At 32.8% G+C, this 18227-nt stretch overlaps 1 protein-coding gene across 3 annotated transcripts in view; it reads right to left on the bottom strand.

Annotated features, from left to right (window-relative positions):
• LOC135930018 (uncharacterized) overlaps positions 1-18227 on the bottom strand; it is a 38111-nt gene that overhangs the window by 6694 nt on the left and 13190 nt on the right. For all 3 annotated transcript variants that reach the window (XM_065466783.1, XM_065466784.1, XM_065466785.1), the window contains 16 exons: positions 17585-17779; positions 13026-13205; positions 12410-12760; positions 9790-9913; positions 9018-9223; positions 7834-8421; positions 7431-7658; positions 7231-7332; positions 6157-6252; positions 4447-4569; positions 4139-4336; positions 2819-2884; positions 1444-1692; positions 1199-1264; positions 456-626; positions 18-402 (listed from right to left, as the gene is read on the bottom strand). In XM_065466783.1, coding sequence (XP_065322855.1) covers positions 18-402; positions 456-626; positions 1199-1264; positions 1444-1692; positions 2819-2884; positions 4139-4336; positions 4447-4569; positions 6157-6252; positions 7231-7332; positions 7431-7658; positions 7834-8421; positions 9018-9223; positions 9790-9913; positions 12410-12760; positions 13026-13205; positions 17585-17779 — 3328 coding nt within the window. The remainder of the gene's footprint in view (positions 1-17; positions 403-455; positions 627-1198; positions 1265-1443; positions 1693-2818; positions 2885-4138; positions 4337-4446; positions 4570-6156; positions 6253-7230; positions 7333-7430; positions 7659-7833; positions 8422-9017; positions 9224-9789; positions 9914-12409; positions 12761-13025; positions 13206-17584; positions 17780-18227) is intronic.

The raw sequence follows: 18227 nt of genomic DNA, 5'->3' as shown, positions 1-18227 counted from the left end.
CTAATAAAGAAATAAACCTAGCTATTTTATCTTGTTTCTCCTTGTTTCGTAGAGCTTCTTGTTCTTTCATATATTCTTGAGCCGCCACAGTTCTCTGCGGTTCGAACCCGGGTGAGGGATTGAAAGGCATTCTGGCAACATCAACTGTTGAAGGTCTTCTGGGAGCCTCGCCTGGATAATAGTTGCCAGGTTGTGGCTGTGCGCCCCCATCTCTATGAACCCCTGATTCCACTCCCCTATTGGAGCACACTTCAGAGCATTCTTGTTGATCCAGGAAACGATTTCCATTACCCTCACAACCTCCATAAGTAAAAGGATAGCAACGTCCTTGTGAACGATCAAAGTACCACATTGGTATTTCTGATTTACAGCTACCGGGATCTTTGACTTGGGAACATACATCTACAATATTCGTATAGATATAAGATATCAAATTTTTGTTGATATAAATGTACCAATATCTTTATATATTCCACATTTCCTTTCGCAGGTTTCCCGCGTTTTAAAATTGTTAGCGTTGCCATCGCATCCGCTGAATCTAAAAGGTTTGCAGCCGTTATCCGCAAAGTAATAACGTAAATGTGTTTCCGAACAATTTCCAGTAGCACGAGGAAGATTACAAATGGCTTTTGTCATAATAAATAAATGTGAATACTTCAAAAATTTGTCCAGATATGTCGCGCCAAATCAAGAAATTAATATATTATATAACAATTATGCGAGCAAATATTTGACTAATTTAAAAGATCTCTAAGATTTTCCTCGTGGGCTTAGGGTATCTTCAAATTTAAACCTTGGCTGAAAGTCTACATGAATAGGGGGGAGTACATTTCAGGCGTGTTGCCTCCAAGTATTTTCCTTATGTAGACGCTGGTTGAGACACTCATTAATATTACAAGAAAAGTCTTGGGAACGATGCCCTGTGGGAGACCAAAGATTATATGTACAAAAGGCGTGGTCAATGACATGAGGTATTTAAACCTCCATTACTGGGCACTAAGATGGGATTAAAGTAAAGTTACAATATTGCAGATTGGATAACCAGTATAGACCATAAATTAAAATTTATAACTTGAATAAGAAAATTAATTATTATTTTGCCAAAAGGTTTATTAGAATCTTAAAATAATGTAAGTATTCATCCGTTAAATTGTTTTCTGCGAGTCGCTAAAGTGAATATAATATTATATATATTAACGAGAGATATCTTGGGGTGAATGTTGACTTTGCGGCCTTTGCTGATGATGCTGACTGCCTGGTTGAGCTGAATAAACAAATAGTTAGAATATTAGATATGTGTAATGCCTCATGGGATTACAATTATTAATATCTATATTTTATATAATTTATCTCATAAGCCCAAACTTAATATAAAGAAAACCATTTAATCTTTAAAAAATATATTTAACTAGTTTTTAAATTATTGTAATATTGTTTTATTACCATGATGAGCGTCTTGTTGGTAATGAGATTGCTGCGGTGGTAGTACAGAATATATAGGCTGCCCTGCTCCAGCCCCTCCAGCTGCGCAACTTAGTAGGCACAGTTGTTGGCTAGCGAACCTATTTTGATTTCCCTCACATCCCCCGTACATGAATTGCTTGCAAGTCTTTGTGATGGGATCGAAATGCCATTGTGGTTGCCAATTCTGACATCTTCCAACCTCCGGCGCTAATCCGCAAATTCTGACATCTGATAATATAGTTTAAGAGAAATGGCAATGCAATCGATGGTTAGTAACTGTTATAATTTTAAACCTATCAGATTGATTAACATTTTAAAGTTTAAACCCTAGAATATTAGACATATCTAATTGAAAAAATATCTCTACGTTGATATTATCGTAATGTTGCTTATTTTATTATTTTATTAGGATGTTTGAATAATGAATGTCTTCTAATAATCATAAAGTCACGGACATAAATGTCTTGGACAAAAATACCAGGATAAGAGTAACGCGGGGAAAAACATTAGACAGAAATACCCACATAGACCAAAAAAATGGTGGCTTTTAATATTTTTGACCGGGGTACATCGGGTCTTTTTGTTCCAGAACATTATCAGGCGATTTATTATGACAATCGAAGACTCGTAGTAAATTATATAAAGAAGTATATGAACGGAGGAAAGAAATAATACCGATATTTATTAATTATTTTTTTTGAAGGGACTTCATCACTCTTTTACCCTTGTAAATTAAAAGCAAAAAAAAAAAAGAAGAGTATGTAATAACCATTTTTAATGACTTCCATCGTGACATGTCTAAAAACTTCTAATTGGGGAATCGAATTGGACCCTGAATAGCAATAATCAAATAACAAGTTGTTTTATTTTGGTTAAATTTCCTTTTAAATAATGCCAATTGGTTAAAAATATAATAATCAGCTGCTAAATCCGAATTAGTGAGCCGTTAAAAAGCCGGTTTTGGGTCGAATTTTTCAAAACAGCCCGATTAAGATTTTGGCTAAAAAGGCAAATAGATGTCGTCGAAGCATTTCCTGCCCAGCTATGAGCGCAAAATCTTAAGGGCTTTTGCAATCATGTTTATTTTGGTTATAATCTTAACCGGGCGGTTTTTTAAAATCGACCCGAATCGGGGTTTTTAACAACACTCTTTTCCGAATATCCGAATATTTATAGTTTTTAAATCCTAAAAAATGAATTATTTCATTTAATGAGGGAAGACTTTAAAATGTAAGGGGTTAAAAAAATAATCTATTAATTATACATTTTTTTTCGCATCTTTGTTTAAAGTTATTAAAAGTTGAAGAAAGAAAAAATATATATAATAACAGAGAGTAGAAAAATAAGGTAATACCTATAGGAGCTTGATTAGGCGCAGGGCCTCCTGGATAACCTGGTCTGGTTGGAGGGATTTGGTGGCCTATAAGTAACCATTATAAAATATTTTTTAAAAATAACGGAAATACAATTTTACAAATTTTTTTTTTGTTTTGTTAGAATATTATAGTATTTAAAAGTGAATCAAAACTTTATTGAGAACTTAATAATATTTCATCCAGAAAAATATTGCGCGAACCTGAAGACTTTGGTCATAGATGGCCCAAATGTTTGGACAACTATTAACAAAATCTCGGGGTTTAGGAAATATTTTACTGGCTGAAAATATTGAGTTAACCGGTTTTAAAAAATCGGCTCAAATCAAGCCGTTTATAGCGACACCATTTAGAACCAAAGTTATGAATCAAATAAATAAAAATTATCGTGATTATTCCAATGACATACAATATAATGCCTCATTAAAAGTGCACAACAATGAAAAACAGCTGGAGACGCCATATTGGTTACCCCATATCATTAATAAAATTTTTAAACGCTGGGCCAATTCGTTACTATGTCTGAGGCAAACTTTATTAATGAATTACCAGATCATGGATAGAGATATTTTTTAACACGAGAATAATTATTATATGTGTTACCAAAATGGCGGGCCCAGCTGATTTGCATTCAACGACGCTTTCAAATGCATTATTATGAATGCATCGTCAGTTTAGTTAGGTATTATTATATGTCATTGAATTATTCGTAATTTTTTTAAAAATAAATTTATCCTTGTAGATAAATTATTGGATAAACGACTCGAATGCGAACACCGCTGTTAGGCCACATTTATGGTAAATGCGTTATGTTCGAGCGTTGCGTTATTATAAAATCAAGCTAATAAATAGGTGTAAATTTATATGACGCGTTATAATGATAACGCTATGATGAAATTTGAAAAACGTATGTTGCGATGCGTTGAAAAAGAAATATGCGATATGATAAAATAATAATAGCAAATTCGTTAAAAAAAAGGTATATAATTTTTCTTAAAAAAAATGTACAAAATAATTATCTCTATTTTAACTTTATCTTAAATTAGTTTTTAAAAACTAAATCAGCTATCATAACGCTGCGTTAAATAACGCAACGCTTGAAGATAACGCGTTTATTATAAATGGAGCCTTAGATATTCGTATTCATTATTTGAATAGGCATAATTGTAAAATACCAAACCAATTTCGAAATATCGGGTAAAATATCTTATCAGCAAATTCATAGTTTTTAACGGTATAAAATAGATATCATACACGAAATATGTTAACTGGTAAAATCCTAAAATATTAACTTAGATTACCTGGACTCCCGGGGTAGCCTGGAGCACCGGGGTAGCCTGGAGCACCTGGGTAGCCTGGAGCGCTCGGGTAGCTTGGAGCACCTGGGTAGCCTGGAGCACCTGGGTAGCCTGGAGCACCTGGGTAGCCTGGAGCACCTGGATAGCCTGGAACAGCCGGGTAGCCTGGAATACCTGGATAACCTGGAGCACTTTGTTGGCCTTTATAATTCAAAAATATATGTATAAAAGAATGCCATCTTTTCACCTTATATTTATATATATATATATTTATTTTATTATTTAAATTGCATGGGCCAAAATATGCTAACCTGGATAAGAGGATGCCGATTGAGAAGAAATTACAGATTGAGCGGCGATATTATTTTGAGTAGGACAATGCAGATAACACAGTTCTTTAGTTTCGTAATTGTTGGCGTTCCCATCGCATCCAGCTTATTAAGGGTTAAAGATAATTTCATTATAAACAGATATATATGTGTGTGTATATATATATTATTGAATATGGTTTTAAGATTATTAACAAGAAAGGAAGAAAAACTATAAAATATCGTTTATAGGTCTAAGAAAAATTAATGATTCTGTTTATATATATTATATTTTGATATTGGCACGATTAGGCTTATAAGCGACCCGGCCAGAATTTTACAAAATAGCCGGGCCAGTAATTGCTTTCACCCGGGTCGCTTTCCTGGCCTGGTGGATAATAAAAAAAATTTGAATTATTCAAGGTTATAAATAGGAAAATTCCCTTGCGGCCCAGCAAAATAACAAATGGTCCGACTACTATATAACAGATACACAAGGCACACACCCTTACATTATAGTTACTTATTTCCACTTATAATATTTGAGCATAATAACGTAAGTTATTCAATATTTCCATTTAATTGACATTGTACTTTCCCAATAGTTTATAGAGTCAGTGTCAATGAAAAGGTAGACGAAAACGAAATTTAATTTTAATGGCAATATCAAAAGAAAAAAATAACCCAAAATTTGTCTTTTAAATTCTCCAAGAATGATTTTAGTCAAGTTTTAATCTTAAAAATTGGTCTTTAGGCTAAATGATTTTCTAGGCAATATTGGGAGTTTTTAAAGTGTGTAATTTCTGAAATCCTAAAATAAATAGGAAAAAGATAAAAATATCAAAATGTACACCCAAATGCAAAGATTTGATCTAACATAAATACCGGGAAGACGTTAATGCTAACCAAAACATTATATACAAATTATATTGATTGTCTATCATTAAGAAATTAAATTTTTAAAACAAATCAGACCAAATATATTTTAATGCTTATCCCAATCACACATTTATTAGGCATCATCTAATGGTTAAACTTGTGTAACATTTTGAATAATATCAAAACCTAGTGTTGTTAAACGGCTCATCTTTAGTCGATTTTTAAAAACGGCTAACTAAATATTATAGCTAATAAAAATATGGCCTAATCCTAGAGATTTCGCTGATAGATGTCTAAACCTTCGTGCCATCTATGAGCAAAATCTTCAGGCCTGCGAAATATTTTTCAAATCGAGCCCGTTTAACAACATTATTAAAACCAATCAAAATTCTTAAACCAATTTAATTAAAATATTATATTTCTGATAATCAAACTCTAAAATATTATATTAGGGAAAATAGTGTGATAGAATAGTAAAGAAAGCATAAAACAAACACAATAACGTAAAACATTTCAAATCAAATAAATAATATTATTGCTAGCTTGCGAAATCTTCGAAATGGATCAAATTTACTCATTTTATGCAATTATTGGAGCTGATTCATCACCGCTATATTATCTATATCTGCCTTCTCTCTATTATAACAGACTTAGGGGGGACCGTCATCATGCCTCTATGATTAAATGGACTTGATATAAAAAAAATTACTGCCCAATATAAACGATAATCTACTACACTGGTTGGGCCCTCTATAGGGTAGTGGAATTACTCAACCTTTTGTGGAATTGTCTTCCTGCGTGTAATGCTCAAGTATTTTTTTTTAATTTATTTACTATATATGAACTGGATGCATTCCTTCTTTATGTAATCGAAAAACCAGCGAGGATTACTCTCCTTGCAGTGGCCAGTGACTTTAGGTAAATCGCATTCTGCCAAACGATTAAATAAATAAATAAATAATAAATTATATTATTGATTCAGTAAATAAATAATAATCAGTACTGTAAAAGTTACTTTAAAAAAAACGCGTTACTCGTACTAAGTTAAAGAGGAACGCGTTACCGTTACTCATTATCTTGCGAAAAAGGGAAGGCGTTACTCGCCTTTCCAAAAAAATGTAACGCGTTACTTAAAAATACCTTTTTGTGAATTTTTTTAAACAACTAATTTCAAAATTTTGATCGGATATTTAGCTGTGCTATATATACTATACACATGATCAACTTGCGGAGAGGATAGGAGGGTTGTATTATATTTAATGATTAAATAAAAACTTAATTTGGGGAATTTATTAAATTAATATTTAAAGAATGATTGACATAGAATTTTCATTCATATCTTGATCCAAAATTCTTATTATTTTTATCAGAATTCACCTTTTTTTTTTATTTGAGCTACTGGACATCGAAGTTGGAATATGTGAATTAAGGCACAATTATAAACTTATAAAGTGTAGACTTAGTGCACTTAATTTTCTTTATTTGAGTAAAAAATATATCATGATGGGGCCAGGGCAGAGTAAAGTCATCTTCATCGGAAAAATTTATAGAATAGATCATAATATTAAAGAATATAAATACCTTGATTGATTCAATATCAATTAGAATAACAATCTTGACTATATAAAATTCAACAACAAAAATAATAAATAAAATAAAAATTTGGTAGTAGATTTTAAATAAAAACTGGGTTTAAATTTAATGTTAAATTTTAAAAAAAAATATATATATATTATTTTGAAAAAAAAAAATTAAAGTAGCGTTTATCGTTACTTTTTAAAACAAGTCACATATGGCGTTTTCCTTTTCATCAAAAAAAAGTAACGACGTTACTTTAACAGCACTAATAATCAATGTAACTACTAATTTTGACAACATTAAAAAATTTATCTAAAAAAAGTCATTAACCTGGCGGTAATCGATTGGTAGAAACGTAACCTATAGGTCTAGAACGTCCATCAATATTGGGAGCTGGTTGAGCTTGCGGAACGGGAGTGGTTATGGTTGTATCTATGGGTATGAAAACCAAGATTAAATAGTTTCGAATTATGAAATATATATATATCAGATCAAACTATATATTTATAAATATATATATATATAATCACCTGGTGGCATAGGTCCTCCTCCAAAATTTTGAGAAGAGCATTTAGCCGCGCATTCATTAGCATCGTTAAAATTATTTTTATTGCCTTCGCAACCACCATAATAAAAACGATCGCATTTTTGGGTCTGGGGATCGTAAAACCAGCGAATAACGAAATCTCTGCAGGAACCAGGGTCTTTGGGCAAGGAACATATATTTGCTCCGCCAGGTAGAGGTTGAACTGATGGCCCTATAATTTTTTTAAAAAATTTGGTTAAACACATATTTGTGAAAATATTGTATAAATAAATAATCAACTTTCAAGTTAAGTAAGGTTTTTTAAGGAGTTACTGGAAGGCATTATTGAAGAGTAAGGAAGAAAAAAAAATATAATGAAAGAGAAGCAAGTAATAACAATATATTACCGGCTGGTCCGTGGATGGCCTTCTTCAAGAACACTGGTACTACGTAATCGACACTAGAATGGGAGCAGCCATAAGTACCGAAATCCGATTCCGCTAGGTTATTTATAGTTAGGAGCCCTTTATCGACCCTGGCGTTTGCAGGTAAATCCCCGCCTGATTTTGACCATTTAACATTTTCGGCTCCGGGTTTAGATCCCATCAATCCACCAGGTCCGTAGGGTGTGCAATTGAAAGTTACGGTTGAACCTACATTTGAATAAACTGTTCCGGTAGGCATCATAAATAGATCTGTGATTAGTTCAGTATTTGGTACAACTACACCTGTCGGATGTTGAGGTGGGTGGCTATCCATTCGAGGTTGTTGAGGAGGGTAGGCTGGTTGTTGAGGAGGGTAGGCTGGTTGTTGAGGAGGGTAGGCTGGTTGAGGCGGTGGGTAGGTTGGTTGAGGCGGTGGGTAGGTTGGTTGAGGCGGTGGGTAGGTTGGTTGAGGCGGTGGGTAGGCTGGTTGAGGCGGTGGGTAGGATTGTTGAGGTGGGCCAGGTTGTCTAGCAGGTAGATATCGGGCTTGTTGAGGAGCCGGTGGATGACCTTCAAAAATTTTGTGCATTTTAAACTTATCCAATTTGAACATAAATATATTTTTTTTTTTTAAAAAATAGATTATTGAAAATAATAATTAGATTTATTCCGGCCATTAAAATATTTTATAAATGTCAGATTCAGAATTTTAACAGAGATTTATGGCTCTTTTAAAATAGGAATAAAATTGATCAGTTTAAAATGCGGCATGCTACCATAGGGGGGATTCAAATTATAGGGAAAATGGTCTAAGAGGGATATGTTAATTTGGATTTTTTTGTAATTATATTAATTAGATCTACTTGTGGAGGTAAAGAGAGGGATAATAACGTTATTGGCTTATGGGGGTGTAGAAACGCTTGGATTTATTGAATAAATAATTATTCTAATTACCATTAGTATAATACAACCGTAAAATAATAAAATTTTACAAGCCAACTTAGCAATTTTCTTAGCCTAAAATCAAAACATTTCGTTTTTAAATTGCTTATATTTTTCTTAATTTCATTCATTGTACGTATATTATTTTTCTATTCCTAGATGCAAGGGCATAATTTGATAGTTCATTTTAAAAGATTATAAATTAAAAGAGGTTAGGCGGCAACCTTGTGGACTAGGGGGTTGCCTCTGTTGTAGGGACGAGGCATCATATTGAGGTAGGTATTGTTGTTGTGGGTTTGGACGAGGAAGAGATGGCTGAGCCTGTTGACGAGATTGCTGATAAGATGGAGGTAGAGGGTAAGGTGATAGAGGTTGTTGTGGTGGAGAGCCTCTTAGACATTTCTGTTGGCATTCTTCTTGAGTCGTGAAACTGATTTAATATTAACACAATAAGTTGACAAATTTGCGAAACTAATAGTAACTTTAATTCTTTCTTTTTTTTCACGTCTTATATATTTCGCGAGAAAAAAAAATAAATAAAATTTGTTAAAATAATCTAAAATAAAATATATTTAAATTAATCTTGACAAATAACGATCTCTTAATACCAAAAAAAAATTATAATGATAATTTGGACAATTTCACACACAAAAACAACACATACCTTACCTTACTTCTTTTAAGTTTTTTTTTTAAAAATACAGTAAATGTTAGAAACTTATTAACTCTGCTAAAGGCTCTGTAAAAAAAAATCGTATATAAATATAAGTAATATTTATTTTTGTTATTGCGATAATGGCAACATACCATGAAATACTTCATAAAGTGGGCTTTGCGAGAGTTCTAAAATATGGTCTATAATTAATGTATACTCTTATTTTAGTCCTTATCAAAAAATATCTTCGAATATATTACCACCCCCCTCCCCGGAATGGAGAATAATACTAAAGTAACTAAATTCAGAATATATTAAAATCTATATATTTTAAAAAATACCGATTATCGTTTCCCGGGCATCCCCCATAGTAAAACTGTTTGCATTGTCGTGACTGAGCGTCATAAGTCCATTTCATTTCGTATTTATTGCAACGGCCAGGATCCGTGGGTTGAGAGCAGGGATCTTGTTTTAAATAAATAATATTTATTTATATTAGGGATGTAAACTAAATATTTACTATCGGATCAGGCCAATATCTTAAGTCATTCATATACTTGTAGATAGATTCATGAATATAAACTATAACTTGATCATTACAATATATTTAAATGACTTGTGTTTATGGTAAGGTTAAATTATAGATGTTATACTGCTCGAGCCGATTTTTAAAAGCTATATCTATATTTTAGCCAATAAAATATTGTCTAGGCCTCGAGATTCTGCCGATAGGATGTTCAAACCTTTGTGCCATCTATAAGCGAAATCTACAGGCCAAGCGTAACATTTTTCTGGATAAAATGGTGAGTTCGCCGTTTTTAAAAAGAGACTCAGATGGAACCAACACTAGATGTATGCATTAAAAAATTTAAACGATTGGTGTTGTGTGTGATGGGAAGTCAAATAATGACGCCTATATAAAATAAATTAATCCGCGAGAAAAAAAAATGTTTACAAATAATCCAAATATGTATAAATACAATAATAACTAAAAGGAACTCCCATCACAATATCTCAACCCTTCCCCACTCCAACGTTCCTCATTAGAGGGGGTAAGGATCTTTATTCTCCAATCCGAACAATTCCTCCAGTTATCGAGCGGCTACTCCTAGCTCTAAAAATTCCTCCTCTGTCACCGCTTGTTTTTCCAGAAAATACAACAGGCCGCCTCTGTTGAGACGTTGACGGCATCCCCAAAGTCTCCGGTCTTCTCGGCGACGGCATCTGCAGTACTTCCCCTATTCCCCCCCTCCTTTCCACGTTTATTTCCCTCCTCCGCGGAACATTCACTTGCGGACAGTCCCTTCTCAAATGTCCCTTCATACCGCACCGGAAACATTGCACTTTGCTCGTCTCCTATCTCGTCTGTGGCACTAACCTGGTTTCTGCACTTTTGGCTAGCGGGGTTCGGGCATCCTGATCTCTTGAGATCAATCTCATTCACTCACCAAAAGTTCCATATCATTGCTGATAATGGTGTTCCGAAGCATGTGAGATCCTTAATCTATATATCTGTACACTCAATGTTTAGCAAATATTTCTGTTTGGATTGGGTAGATTTTTAGGATCTCACATGCTCCGGACCACCATTATCAGCAAGGATGAGTGAATGGAGATTGATCTCAAGAGATCAGGATGCCCGAAACCCCCGAGCCAGAAGTGCGGAAACCCGGTTGGTGCCACAGACGAGATAGGAGACGAGCAAAGTGCAATGTTTCCGGTGCGATATGGAGGGACATTTGAGGAGGGTCTGTCCGCAAGTGAATGAGCCACGGAGGAGGAAAATAAACGTGGAAATGAGGGGGAAAATGGGGAGAGTACTGCAGATGCCGCCGCCACGGCCGAGGAGACCCGAAACCATGGGGAAGCCGCCGCCACAACAGATGCTGCCGCTGAGGAGACAGGAAACTTTGAAGATGACGTCAACGTCTCAACAGAGGAGGCCTGGTATTTGAGGTTCCGGAAAAACAAAAGGTGACGGAGGAGGAATTTTTAGAGCTAGGAGTAGCCGCTCGATAACTGGAGGAATTGTTCGGATTGGAGAATGAACCTTACCCCCCCCCCCCCTGATGAGGAATGTTGGAGTGGGGAAGAGAGGAGATGTTGTGATGGGAGTTTCTTTTTTTTTAGTTATTATTGTATTAATACATATTTGGATTATTTGTAAAGTCTTTTTTTTTTCTAGCGGATTAATTTATTTTGTAACCTAGGCGTCATTATTTGACTTTGAAATGGAAGACTCAGAATGAGTCAGTTTTTTTTTATTTTGAATTAAAAAATTTTAACAAGTATTTTCCAAAGTCAATAAAGTTATTCTTTTTCAACTCAATTAAGTGAATAAGTGATTCTTCAAAGGAGAGAACAATTCCGAATAACTGTAATAATTAGTATGTTTTCCAGAATACAAAATAAGATATATCATATCGGATAGGCCTCCTAAAAGTGGTATTGGTGCACTGCTAATTTATATATAATTATTATTATTATTTAGGTGAATACTATATTATAAACAATTTTGTCTAATATTAAAGTGAATAGCTAACGATAAGGACAATTTTCATTTAGCGCTCATCTTTTAAAAAATCAAGAGTATTTATGATAATTAATACAGGATATTTGTATTTGTCTCGATTTTTAATCAGAATTATAAAAAAAAAGGGCCATCTTTAAACAATGGAAATTATAGATATAACAAAAAAAATTCCTAAAATAAAATTATCTCAAATCTTTAGGTTAAGGCTAAACTTGGAAGTTTATAATGTCTTCAGTCTTATTAATATAATAGAATCTGATCTTTAATAAAGGACTAGATAAAATATGATCATTATTAATCGTAGATAAAAACGAAAAATATTTGTAATATATAAATGATTCCCCGTTTCCATTTTATAAAGAAAGAAAGAAAGAAAGAAAGAAAGAAATAAAGAAAAAGAATATTAAAATAAATAAAGAATATATTACCCACGGAAGGAAAAGGTGGACCGGGCTGTCTTGGATAACCGGGTAAACCTGGTTGTCTTGGATAACTCGGTTGGGGAGGGTATTGCGCTTGGGGTTGAGCTTGAAGAGGCGGTGGGTAACTTGGCCTTCTACCATATTCGTCCGCCTCACCTGGAGATTCTGCATCATCATCGTCCAAATCTTGCAAGCAGAATTCCTTGCAATCGGTTTCGGAGCCAAAATTGTTGGCATTTCCACCGCAACCCGTGTAGGTAAATGGTGTACACCTTTGACCGCGGGGATCGAATGAAAAACGTCTTTCGTTCTTTTGACAATTACCTGGCTCGGTCGGCAAGGAACAAATGGAGACGTCTTTTTTTTAATTAAATATATAGCAATTTAATCACTTATAAGCATATGGGGTAATCTCTCCATTTTTAGCGGGACCAAAAACAAGCGATAAAATTTAATTTTGGTTACTTCGGCGAATTTGCAAATCACCCCCAACTAAGTTAATTAGTAATCGGTTTTAATCTAATTGATATAATGTGTGTGTTTAAGCACTCCTAAAACGAATAGACATTGTCAAAAATTTCTTATCGCATAATGTTATAGTTAAGTATGATATTTAAATTACCTGGATCAATCCCAGCGCTTTGGCAAGCACTTTCGCAAGCTTCCTTCGTTTCGAAATTGTTAGGATTCCCACCGGAACCTTTAAATTTGAAAGGCTGACACATGACAGTGAATGGATCGAAATAGTATCGTGATTTTTCTTCATTTCCAGCCCCGGATTTCTTAGGCAAAAGACAAATCTCTGAAGGAAATATTACATCATTATTATTTTTTGAAAAATTTTAAATATTTTGTATGAAAATCTATAGTAATTAGTTAGAATAATGATCCATTTCTCAGTTATGAACTAGTAGTGGTCAACCGAAAAGGTTTAGGCATTCTACGATTTCAGATCGAGTTCATAAACTTAACGGATGGAATCTAGTTATTTTGTCAGTCAAAGTAATTAGATTCCATTTGATTTCTAATCTGAATAATGCAACTAATTATTTTTAATTTTTTTTCCGTCTTGTGGGGCAGTTTGAACCTATCCTGGTTGGCCCTCATTAGTAGTTAAGTAGTTATAGAACATTTTGATAAAGAAAATTATGAATTTAATTAATAGCGTAGGCATGGTGGAGGTTAGAGCCCCCTCCCCCCATGTTTTTAATTTATAAATAACAATTTTGACCTACTGTATTTGATTTATTTTTTATATTTTTTTAAATAAATTTTAAATTGTGACAAAAAACCTGTCTAAATTGTCATATTCCTTCTTTTTTTAAAAAAAAATCTACTTTGTCAATTTTATTACAAGGAAAGAATCGATAATTTATTCCTTATTTCAACGAATGGTAAGCACAGATATGCCACAAGTTTATTTGTCTGCCTTTTTATGCCTTTATTAGCTACTACCACATTTAGTCTCTCTAAAATTTTTAAAAGGTGATTGGATTTTTTTTATAATGATAATAATAGCAAAAAACTTATTTTAGTTTTATTTAATTTTTTTTAACTTGCTTTTGTGCTACTAGAATCTTAGATTTATCTTGTTTAATGAGATTTATAACATCTAATGAAGTTCATAGAATCATAAAATCCAAAAATATCTTTAATCGGTGAAAGAGAAACCTTAAAATTTGATATTTAAAATTCATCCGAAGACTTTTGGTACTGCTTTTTATTTATTGGCTGAAAAAAAAATACTGATCGATGGAACTAGTAGCTACTAATCATGCATTACATATTGTTCATTGCTTCTATAACTTTCCTTATAGCAATGATGCCAATTTATTTTTTATTTTGCCAAAAATGTTTTTCTTTTAAAATATCTACCAAACGGGTTGAAGCGGTAAAGAAGTATTGAAATACGCACTAATTATTGACATAAATTTCTGCGATAATGCTTCCAGATTGTTTAGCTTACTTTAACGATTTAAGACGTAATATCATAGTTAGTATTTGTGTTGAGTGAGAAATTGAAAGTAATAATCAGGCATTAAATATTAGCGCACGCCAGATATATAGTTTTTCATATTTTCCCATTTTACCACGATATTTATACTGTCTACCAAACATTATGATCTAAACAAAGATAAAATTTTACTGACAGTCATTTAAAATCTTAAGGTTAGCCAAATCTTGTTACAATAATTTTTTCCTTCATACTGGCTACTATACTAGTTAAAGTAAAACACTAATAAAACACAAAACATTGCTATATTTAGAATTAGGGCTTGTTCAGCCAACTTTAACGGGGATCATTATAAATACCGCCGAACATTCAATAATATTGAAGAATTTTTTATAGTAGGCACCCGATCGAAGGCCGGGAAAAAGGGGAAAAAACGGGGAAAACCCACATGATTCAATTCCTCTAGTCTTTGGTGCATGACTAATAGCATTTGAAAAACAAATCGAGGCACATTAGTCCTATCGCTTTCGGGTAATTTATTGAGAAATTTGCAAACATAATGATTCCTTACCTAATATTTTAGCATCTAATCAAATTAGAATTTGGGAATAAAGGTGGATGCGAAACCGCAAGCCATACAGCTTGAATTACTCTGGAGAATTATTTGCCTTCAGATCATTCAATCGAGCTTAATATAGCGAATGCTTTCAACTCATTTAAACCGCAACATTATAACCCATAGTTTTTCCAAAAAATATCCGAAATTCTTTAATTACATACAATCTAGCTATAGAACACTATCAATAATTAACGTTACCAAAAAGGAACAGTTTTGTCATAGTAAGGACCCCACAACAGGGTAATTCTATAGGCTCGGCCCACCCGTTCTGTTTAGCAATAAATAAAAATAAGATTAATTATGGCGTTAACCTGAATATTTAGCATCTGGATAATGCTACACTGTCGGGCCCTATAAAAGAAATAAATAAAGCTTTCAGCAACTTATCATTATTTTATAAAAAAATTTGAAATATATTCAAGAATAAAATACTCTTCTTCCATCCTAAACCATTTACTCTTATGACCAAGAATGAAATCTGTGTTCTTGGGTCACTAATAGGCGGCACAGCCATTATTCAAAAATTTCTATAAATGAACCTCCATATTCTAAGATTAAAGCAAAATATCCTTTGCCTTCACATCAAGCCTAATATATAATTAAAAACTTTTAAACGTACCCAAAATTCTTTACAGCTTCAAATCATCAGGGGCATTCCTATTTTCAGAAATTCTCCAACGAAATCAAAATCAAATCCATAATGAAAGATATTTTTAATATTAAATTTATCCAGAGAACATGGCTACAAATTACCCTCCCCGCAAAATCTGGGTGACATGGGCTACGTTCTCCTTTATTTCTATCAAACTGATCTTCCATCCGTAACCATGAACTTATTCTGCATATAATCAAACCAGCCGAAGATTTGTTACTTAATTTTTCGCTATTCACTGGTCAGCAAATGTAAAAGGGAACAAATTTTCCCACAACTCACAAAAGGATTGAGATGTAGCTATAGTGTCATGCTCCATTGATTATTAATTTTAGAGGAATGCCACAGAGCAGATTGCAAAACTCCTGTCAATGGTTATGGACAAGTTCGGCTATAAATGGCTGGACCTATTCACTAAACTATAAGATCACTTCTTACAGACACCGAATTTATTTATGTAGTGGCAACCAGGTTAGGGGTAAAAAAATATTTCTTACTGTCAAGGATATCTAGCACAAGTGAATGAAAAGCAAGACATCCTCTCCATTACCTTTCTAATATATACAAATACTTAAAGCATGAAAAAAAATAATTAAATAATAAAAAACTCGTTATTTAAAGCCGATGTCTCTTTGACGTCTAGAACCGCGAGATTACTTCAGCTATCTATAAATTCACGGCCTGGTGGATACAATTTAATTCCCTGGGATATTGGGAAACACATATAATCTAGATTTTAGGTCCATAGATATTCTTGCCCCATCTGATAATAATCTCGATCTATTAGATGTTACCGAGAAAAGATAATCACAAAAATATTGACATCTATTCGCAAACAATTTATTCATACCAATCGTGGTAACTACAAAACTGCTCATAAGGAAAAACAGGCTAAATTCCTAATCAAACGAATCAGTCAACAGGACCATAAAACAACAATTTCGAAGGTTTTTTTTATGATCAAAAATCAAATCAGCTTAGAAATTTTAAGTTTTAAATTATCCTAATACTAATGTATTCTCCCACCCTTTAGGATTAAGGGTATTCATAGTTCTTCCAAGAATGGAGGGCAGCTGTTTTAGTAAACTTCGATCCATTTTCCTCCTTGTTTACCTTGGTTATTGTAATAACTTATACAGGAAATATGCTAATTTTATTTTTATATTCAGATGAAAGTGCATCAAAATGATATATGGATATATCTTATGGACTCGCTGTAGTAATTTGAGGTGTATATTACATCATCCCCGTCGTCAGATTTAGTGACTTTTTTTTCAATGCATGTTTTTAAAATGATTTTTTTTTTTAATTTTTTGATATGTATTTTAAATTACATTTTTTTTAGTATGTTTATTTAATACATAGTTTGAACGTTACTTTTTAAATTTCTTTATATAAATATGAAATTATTTTTAATTCTACAAAAAAAAAAAAAAACTTGGTTGAACGGGGCTAGATTTCGCCAATTTTTTTATAAAAAGGCTCTAATTCAAGATTTTAGGCAGGAGCATTACCAAAGTTTGAAGATTGTTGCCTTATCGATGACAGAAAGATTATGACATCAATTTGGCAAAATAAACTAAAGAGAGTGCAAGCTCAATGCTTGTATCATACCCACCCCCTGGTATATATATATTTATATGAGGAAAACGAAATATTCGATCTTTAAAATTTCGCAATTTTTATTTTCTGATTCGGATTTTACGTTTGTCTCCAATAAAATATCGCGCGACGTAAATTCTCCAATCCTCATTTTATAACAAAGAAGTTATATACTCACAATCCTGCGTGAACAATTAAAATAAATAACAACTCATCCTAAAATTAAGTAATGTATTATATTAGCAAAATTTATAAGGTATAATACTCTCTCACCCTTTAGGGTTAGGTTTATATTACCTTTACTAAATATATGATAATATATTTCAATATACTGATAAAAAAAAGGAAGTTTACTGGCTAAATTGTGATCGGAACAAATGGTTTCGCATTCTTCCAACGTTTGAAACACATTTTCAGATATTTCGCCGCACCCAGAAAAATTGAAAGGCGTGCAAAGCCACTCTTTAAGGTTAAAATAATAGAGTTTAATGGCCTCTCCCTCGCAACCAGGTTCTGACGCTATTTGAGGTTTAGGGGAAATACACACACCTAGCAACATAGTTATTTTGTTGGAAGAAAAAAAAGACACACCGATTTAATAGTAAAAATTTATAATTCATATAGTTCAGGCAAAAAAAAAAGGCGTTAAAATATTATTTACTAAGATAACAAAAGTTACATTTTTAATTAGGCAAGAAAGCATAGGAAATTATATATTTTTAGAAAAAAACTCATTCAAAAATATTTGAGCATATAATGAATAGACAAGAAAGCATCTTGCCCAGCTTTTGATATATAAAAAAAAAAAAATAGAAATTATTCTTGAGAACATCCTGTTATATATTCATGCGCATGCGTAGTAATAAATTAATAAAAATTTGCCCTGAAAACAAAACTATAAGATTTAAATACAATTTAAACCAGCTGAACTGAATCATTAGAAATAATTATAATGTATTGTTAAACACAAAGTCAGAAATATATAGATCCCGGAAAC

Source organism: Gordionus sp. m RMFG-2023, chromosome 5, assembly GCF_954871325.1.
Source record: "Gordionus sp. m RMFG-2023 chromosome 5, tfGorSpeb1-WG-v2, whole genome shotgun sequence".
Lineage (NCBI taxonomy): Eukaryota > Metazoa > Nematomorpha > Gordioida > Chordodea > Parachordodidae > Gordionus > Gordionus sp. m RMFG-2023.
This window is presented reverse-complemented; position numbering and strand designations above follow the sequence as displayed.